The sequence below is a fragment of the Salvelinus sp. IW2-2015 genome, unplaced genomic scaffold (genome assembly GCF_002910315.2).
Source record: "Salvelinus sp. IW2-2015 unplaced genomic scaffold, ASM291031v2 Un_scaffold4001, whole genome shotgun sequence".
In the NCBI taxonomy this organism is placed as follows: domain Eukaryota; kingdom Metazoa; phylum Chordata; class Actinopteri; order Salmoniformes; family Salmonidae; genus Salvelinus; species Salvelinus sp. IW2-2015.
Genome location: NW_019945273.1, coordinates 72,767 through 81,565, shown reverse-complemented (window position 1 = coordinate 81,565; position 8,799 = coordinate 72,767). Strand labels below are relative to the sequence as shown.

At 42.6% G+C, this 8,799-nt stretch overlaps 1 protein-coding gene across 1 annotated transcript in view; it reads right to left on the bottom strand.

The window, feature by feature from the left end:
- Positions 1-238: 238 nt before the first annotated feature.
- LOC112076761 (stromal cell-derived factor 1) overlaps positions 239-8,799 on the bottom strand; it is an 18,787-nt gene continuing 10,226 nt past the window's right edge. The window contains exons 2-4 of the mRNA XM_024143441.2: positions 7,507-7,624; positions 2,468-2,551; positions 239-670 (exon numbers count right to left, since the gene is read on the bottom strand). Of these exons, the coding sequence (XP_023999209.1) occupies positions 640-670; positions 2,468-2,551; positions 7,507-7,624 (233 nt within the window). The 3' untranslated portion in view covers positions 239-639. The remainder of the gene's footprint in view (positions 671-2,467; positions 2,552-7,506; positions 7,625-8,799) is intronic.

Here is an 8,799-nt window from a genome sequence, read left to right as displayed (position 1 = left end):
TGCTACAGCACATTTGAGACGGTGAGCCGGGTGTAAAAACTTTAAATGTCCCTTTACTCTCTTGTAAAAGTAGGAAAAATACTTTATATACAGACGTATACTTACACACTCAGTTCACCACACACACACACACACACACACACACACACACCACACACACACACACACACACACACACACACACACACACACACACACACACACAAACACACAACACACACACAACACACCACCACACTAAGAACAATCCACACTGCGCTCACACACTCTTTACACACGTACTCACACACTCTTTACACACGTACTCACACATTCCGATATAATTAGGTATATGCACTTGGTGCTAACAGCGTGAGGAGAGGTGTCTGCAGCGTGGGAGGCAGGGTGGCTGCGGGGTCAGCAGCAGCAGCAAGGCATCATGGTCGGTCTGGCGGTGAAGTGCTGGTTTTGCAAGCGTTCCAGAGCGTTCCAGAGCGTTCCAGAACGTTCCAGAGCATTCCAGAGCATTCCAGAGTGATCCAGAGCAGAGACGTGTAGCTACAGAGTTACATATCTGAGTAGAGGAGGAGGAGGAGGAGGAGGAGAGCTGGCCTGGGACTGGGGCACTTCAGGCCGGTCAGGATGGTGTATACGTATCCTTTACTGAGCACGTCTTCTGGACTTCTTCACCCTGGAGACAGAAAGAGAGGAATAAGACACTGATTAAAGGAGGATTCATGGGTGTAACTTCATTTTTCCCGTGTGGCCATTTGACATCACCTGATTAGGAACAACTCTGGGCCCTAATGTAATTTTATGGTAAATACTTAGTACGGTGCTCATTGGTATATTGATGCTATGTTCTGCATCATGCAGGGTTTTGAAACATGCATTCTTAGTAAAAAGGGTTCTTAAAGGGTACTTTGGCTGTCCCAATAGGATAACTGTTTTCCAACTGTGGAAAGAGTCCTACATGCCCCCTAAAAAAACTAACAAAACAAAAACAAACAAAAAAACAAATGGGTCCTACATGGAACCCAAACGGTTCTACATGGAATCAAAAGGGTTCTATCTGGAACCAAAACTGGTTCTTCAAAGGGTTCTCCTATGGGAACAGCCGAAGAACCATTTTAGGTTCTAGATTGCACCTTTTTCTCTAAGTGTGTAAGATGTCACGTAGGCCTCCAGTATCTAGTTGTTWAATAATATAGTTTGTTTGTCTGGCAGACTGGACTTATAAACACGATGCAGTTCTACGAGAGCATATATACTCAAACCTTCATWAACAAGATCATCTGGATATGCATCGTCTTAGAAATATTTGTACACACAGTTTTTTTGGCTAGCTATTTCAAGCAAATGCAGTCTTTTTAAACATGCCATCATTGGACTTAATCAGCAAGAAAATGCCTAATTTGTGGTAAAATGTTCCTCCATTATAGATTTATTTACTATAGGCGTTTTTAAGAGCAGACATTTTGCATGGTTGTGAAAATGATCACCAGACACTGTATGTGGAAGTTTTTATAAGGAATGCACATTTAACACACATTTAACTGCACAACCCATTTAGATTCAATATAATATTTCGTATAGTGTGTGTGCCTTTATTGTTTATTGTTAGTTTTTACAGTTTACTCGTACAGCTTTATTGTTTTCCCTTAGTGAAATGAGTTTACTATTTGTAGACAAATTAGTCCTGATCATTTTGTGAAAGTGCCTTCAATTATACATATATTATGTTTACTTATACACAAACACTGTCTTTTAGCCATGAAATTAATGAAGTTAGTTCACTTGTGAAAATAACACTGTTTATTTTTGCCAAAAGTTTTAGGTACAAAAATCTGTAAATAAAAAAACAACTAACTTTTTTGAAGTCATGAAATTCTACTACATCCCTGATTTCAGATACATTCTGATTGTTTACTGAAAGACCTGGAATGCTCTGAATGCCACAGCTTAAATTATCAGAGGATTGCAAGCATGAGCAAAAGCATTCTTTTCCCAGTCTTTAATTCATATCTCAGTAGCCATCTGAGTATGCGAACACGTCATAATGAAGAATACAAACACCCAGAAATACCTGTCACTTTCATCTCTTTTAATGACCACACACATACCAACAATTCTAATCAAACCGATAAATTAGCCATTTTCACAATGCAAAGTGGACAAGTGGCTTAATAATGACATTAAACTGTTGTTTACTGTACTTAAGCGAGTTCCATTTCTCCATTTCATTTGGATTTTGCAGATTAAAACAGGGGCGTATTTCATTCCATGTCTCTTCCACTGTTACCAGCGAACTAGCCTGGTCCCAGATCTGCTTGTGTTGTCTTGACCAAACTCCTATGGTTTGGCGTGACAATGAATGACCATAAAAGTTGGCAAGACCGATTGCAAGACAGCACAAGCAAGATTGGACAGCAACACTTCGATTCACTGCTTTCTACTTGTCAAAGAGGGAAGTAAGGTTTCTCCTTACTTGTTAATGGCATTCTTCAGGTACGTCTGCAGCCATTTGGTCTCGGGGTTAATGCACACCTCCCTGTTGTTCTTCAGCTTGGCACTGTGACCGGGAGAGGGATGGAGGGAGAGAGAGAGAAAGTGAATTAGGCAGAGACTCATTTCAGTGTTCTCCGAGCATCCACTTTCTCTGTTTTCTTATCTGATTCAAGGATAGAATGATCTGGAAAAAGAAAGGGAACAAAAAAAAGCCGAGTCCAGTAAGCTCTCATGAACTGGCCCAGCGTCTTCTCGCTCTGGTGAACATCCAGGATAGTGTGCTGTGTAGCTGTTATCAGTAACACACATACCTGACACGTGGGGTCAACTAGGGTCAACTGTGGCCGTGTTTCGGTCAAACTGTAACGAGGCTCGTGGGCCTTGTAGTAGCGAGTTGAATAGTACGAGTTTTTATTACACTTCAATTATGTACATAGATAAATAAATATAGATCATTTCTAGGTTTCTTTTGAACTAATAATTCTGAATGCATCTATTTTCAGTTTGACACATCTGTCTTTATAGACTCATGGGTCTCGTAGTAGTGAACTGAATAGTATGAGTGGCATATTTTACTATACAGTATGTAATCTTATATATTTGTTTTATAAAAATAAAAATAAATAAAATGGGTTAGATTTGAGGTAATATTTTTGAAGTCATTATTTGCTGTTTGATACAGTTTTTATAGGTTACTTAAATCTAGTCTGTATAATTAATGTATCTGAAGATTGAAGAGACATCTGATGAACTCTGTATACTGTAATCTAAAAGTAAATCTGTTCCATCATTTTGATATAGTCTATCTGCTCATTCAGGGTCAAAATAAACAAACACATTAAGATGAATGAAGTTCCCTTTCCTTTAAACCAACTACTGGACTGGACTGGACACACAAMACAAAACATCACTCAGTATGATATAAGGCTGCAAAGTCAACAGTAACATAATGKATCTTGAAAAATAAGTTATTTGACCAAAATTATATTTATCAAGCTTATTTATATGTCACTAATTTCCAGGGACATTTGCCAGTGAACAATCAACACGTTATTAAAATCCATAACATATTTTATAAGAACAAACATATTATGAACAAGTTGTAAGGATCACAGTTATTAAAACTTGTATTCACAGCATATTTTAACCCACAAAACATGCTTAGCGCCAGTTGTAAGGATCACAGTTATTAAAACTTGTATTCACAGCATATTTTAACCCACAAAACATGCTTAGCGTCAGTTGTAAGGATCACAATGCATTAAATCACATCAAGTCCCCCACCACATGCCACAGGGGAGAAATCCCCTCTCTCTCCTTCCACTTAGACAGCTGTTGCAATGATAATAAAGCAYGGTAACACTGATCTCTTTGTTAAGCCGGTGGTACTAACAATAAGGAGGTTTTGATGTCAGGCCATTTAGCCTGGGATTTACAGACTGTGGGGTGTATATGGGAGTAAGTGGTTCACCTGTAGCGGACTGAAGTGTGTTGATAGAGGGTTGACTTGATGAGAGGGGCATTCTGTTTTCCCGATGAATCGGGACCACCTGCGTGATGTGGTATCTTTGATTCCTAGGGGACTCTAGGGGGAGACAGGGGTAATTGTGTGTGTGTGATGTGTGTCGTAGTGTGGTGTGTGTGTGTTGTGTGTGTGTGTGGTGGGTGATGGTTAGTTGCTGTGTGTGTGTGTTGTGTGTGTGGTGTTGTGTGGTGTTGTGTGTGGTGTGTGTTGTGTGTGTTGTTGTGTGTGCGCGTGTGTGTGTGCCTTCTCTCCTCTCCTCCCCTCTTCCCCAAACATATGGATGACTATAACACCTCTGTGTCAAAAGGTCGTGTTTTGAGAGTTAACACTCATGTAGCACCTCACCACCCTTCTCCCCTCCTCCTTTCTCTCCCTCCTCTCTTCCTCTCACAACCCTGTAAATTAAACAACTTCCTCTCCACCCTCTCTCCCTTCATCACTCCTTTACCGCTTTTTCTGATTCAATTTCACCTCCCCCAAACTCTCCATCCCTATTTAAACACCAGCCTCTTCAATTGACCACAACACCAGTGGACCACCTACTACCCTATACCCAATAAGAAGAAAGAACAGCTCAAGTGCATCACAAACCCCTTCAAATCCCCCCAAAAACACAACTCCCATCATTGTAGATAAATAAAAGCCGGTAACTGGATTTCCTCGTTTGTTTATCTCTAGGATACCACCTTCCTCTCCCTCCAACCCCATCCTGTCCTCTTTTATATATTTAGTGCAGCTAATCCATTTACTGTTTTGATGTGTTCTCCTGGTTTAGGTTTATCCCTCTAGTGTGTGTGTCGTGTGCATGTGTGTGTCGTGTGTGGTGTGTGTGTGTGTGTGGTGTGTGTGTGTGTGTGTGTGTGTGTGTGTGTGTGGTGTGTGTCTGTTGGTCTGTTTGTGATTGTGTTTGTGTTATTTGAGTGTTGTGTGCGGTGTGTTGGTGCCTCGTGTGCGAAGTTTAGGTTCGGCTTAGCATATCGTATGAAGAGTCGGTGTATGTTGCTGTGGTGTTAGAGCAGTGTGTGTGTGTGTGTAGGCTGTGTGTGTGTGTGTAGGTGTGTGTGTGTGTGTGTCTGGACTATCTAGCGTCTGATTGACTCTGTTGGAATTCGGGGCTCTGGCAGTCTGGAGCTTCTAACCCAGTAGGTAGTAATTACTTCACAGCAAGCTAATACCAACAAGCCGGAGGAGACAGGGGCGTGTAKGGAGGGATGGAGGGGGWGAGGGRGGTGTAGTGTTACCCCTGTTGTCTTTCATCCAAGGACAATAGATATATCAGAAGAGATGCGAGCTCCCTGCCCCTCTCTCCCCTGCTGCTCAGTCATAAATAACTTTTGGATGGGGTTTGGAGGGAATRAGAGGGAAAAGTGGAAGATTTTGGTGGYGTATGTGTGTTCCTTAATGCCTATGTGTGCAAATGTGTGTATCTCTTGATGATTGTGGGTCCTGACCAGATTTGTATCCTTACTGACCCCTTGCCATGAGTTAACCCCCTAATGCCCCCCCTACCACCCCTTCCCAACCCCCCAAACCCCTCTGGCTTTTTGGCTCTGGCCACCTGGTTTCTATAGGTTACAAATAGGCAAAGCATTTTGGCTTAATGCGTTCCAGGCCATTTAAATTACACTAAATGTGGGCGGCTGGTGAGCGAAGGGAATAAAAGAAAGAAGGATAGAGAGGGTCAGCTGCAACATAAAGGTCATCACGTTGACCCCTAATGATTGTTTCCTTAACAAGACTAAAATCCCCCCTAGAGCTAGCTTGGAGAGAGACACTCCTCTGTCAGCTTCCTCTCTCCTCTCCTGGCCATTTACCGTGTTGTTCTAATCTAAACATCTCTTTCCATTTGGGGAGAGCCATAGCAACTGCATCTCTTTTCTCCACTCTCTCGCTTTCTCTCTCTCTCTCTCTTTCTCTCTCTCACTCTCTCTCACTCTCTCTCCACTTTCTCTCTGTCTTTCCCTCCACTGTGGTCCTCCAACTGCAATCATTAAAACCTCATAATATGGGACTGATGCTTAGCCGAATGGAATGGGAACCAAAGTTAAGCGCCATTAGAATCCACATGGGATCTTATTAACAGAGGGGTCTTACTGGGCTGAATCAGGCTATTCTGAACAGGCTTTGCCTTAGGAGATGACTATAGGAGTTGGCAAGACCACACAAACAGATCTAGAACCAAGTTAGTTTAGCTGTAGCAGCTGACAATAGGAGTTGGTAAGACAGCACAAACAGATCTGGAACCAGGCTAGTTTATCYYTACTTGACTATACGTATCAGGCCAAGGTCCTTCTGGTTTCAGCCATGCAGGCTTGTGCTGTGTTAAAGCAAAGATGGTAGATAAACGAAGATGTCACATTTCCAGTCTGCTTAAGGGATGGCTCTCCCATAGGCACCAATGCATTAGCAGCTGGTTCTGGTCTGCTTAGTTCATTGACTATATATGAATAAGAAAAAAATGAGGGAGTGGGATGAGTCGCTTCCTCTTCCACCTCTGGTTAAACTACATTGCAGTGGTCCCGTAGAGTAACATGGACCGTGGCATTGACAGGTGTCTGTCCAGCCCTAAAACAAACACCTGATTCAACAAGTCACCGCCTTGACGATTAGTTGATGAGTTGAATCAGGTGCTTCAGTGCTGYGCCCGGGAACCGAAGCTAACTCACACTCTCAACATGCAGCTGTCTCAGACCWGGGTTGCTTACCAATGCTTTACTGGRCCTAAATAGTTCTGCTTWATCTCCAGAAAAAGTCTGTCTAAATATAGTGAATAGCTTCCCCTTCTGTGAGCAGCAACACTGTGTGGGATGTCCAGTGTTGGCCACCATAGTACTTTCTTATCTGTGCAGTGTAGTGCAGAGCTGAGGAGAACATGGGGTTGTCTCCTACAAAACTTCCCTGTTACTCCCCAGNATTGCAGTGGTCCCGTAGAGTAACATGGACCGTGGCATTGACAGGTGTCTGTCCAGCCCTAAAACAAACACCTGATTCAACAAGTCACCGCCTTGACGATTAGTTGATGAGTTGAATCAGGTGCTTCAGTGCTGCGCCCGGGAACCGAAGCTAACTCACACTCTCAACATGCAGCTGTCTCAGACCTGGGTTGCTTACCAATGCTTTACTGGRCCTAAATAGTTCTGCTTWATCTCCAGAAAAAGTCTGTCTAAATATAGTGAATAGCTTCCCCTTCTGTGAGCAGCAACACTGTGTGGGATGTCCAGTGTTGGCCACCATAGTACTTTCTTATCTGTGCAGTGTAGTGCAGAGCTGAGGAGAACATGGGGTTGTCTCCTACAAAACTTCCCTGTTACTCCCCAGMCTTGTAGTGAAACCATTGACTTTTGGGAGAAGCATTACAGCGATCTAGTTGTTCTTATGAGCGGTGTGGAMGGTYCTTCACATGACAAACTAAGGAACTTAGCTGTAAGTCTMCTAAAACACAACCCAAAATCAGGGTTAAAAAGCATCCCATAATGCACCAGCAGGTTACTCACATGACTTGRAAAGGGCAGTTGGGTGTGTGAAGGAACTTGAGCTCTCTGATGCTCCTCTGAGGGACGGTGTTGAGWGTGGAGCGACACCAGCACCTCTCTACCAGGCTGATGGGCTTCGCTGAAAACAACAACCACAAACATAGTAAGATACCGTACCAGGTACCAGGTACCAGGTACCAGGTACCGGACACTGAGAGAATGTGAGCTTAGACCATTTCTATGTCTGAAAACTAAAACAACCAAAGCTCACAGCGTGAGAGACAGTAATGTCTCAACAGTAGCATTATGATAGTTAGAGCTGAACCAACCATATGAGACTCAACACCTCCAAAATGCAACAACTCACAATCATTGCAGGCAGGAAACTAGGAAGAATTTGTTCATTTCATATCAGAGTWCTTGTTAGAACAAATATGTTTAATYTACTGTCKCTAAGCCCGACAATGCATGAGAAATATACAGAACATTTAGCTGACYTTAGTCCCAAACWWGGATGAATTTGTTCATTTCATATTAGAGCTTGTAAGAACAAACAAGGTAAAGTAGAAGACAGATTTCCGTTGCCGCTGGACATTGGGGATTAAATCCATTTTCACTGTACTCCATGACAGCAACAGCTCCTAAATCAATAGTCAGTGGTGTGTGAGATTGGTTTACGCAGTGTTACAACCAGGTCTCATAAATAGCACACACACACTCACACACTCTCACCAAACTTTGACCGTACACACTCAACACTACTCTACTTTTACCTGTTGTTAATCATCTTCACATTCACTGGGGTAAACTCCAGTATTTCTGTTAAACCGGTGTACAAAGCTTCTGAGAGGAAAATTTCATTTAAATAATTCAATCACACTGTTATAGTATTATTTATACATTTCTAATAAAATACCGTTAAGACAAAACAGCACACACGTCCATGCATTTAAATGCATACCTCAAATAATCAACACACATTCCCACAAAACTACTGTATTTAACCCTGACAATGCATGGGAAAGTATACATTTACCTGCCTTTAGTTCCAAAGGCAAGGCAATTAAAAAGAGATTAGTCTGCCACACACACTCACACACGCGTATGCACACACGCCCCACACCACATGCCCACACACATGCCCACACACATGCCCCCACACACACACACACACACACACACACACACACACACACACACACACACCAAACAACCACACCACACACACACAACACAACCCACACACAACACAACACACACACACACACACCACACACACACAGAGACTCTCAGACCAGCGCTCATTGTCGATTC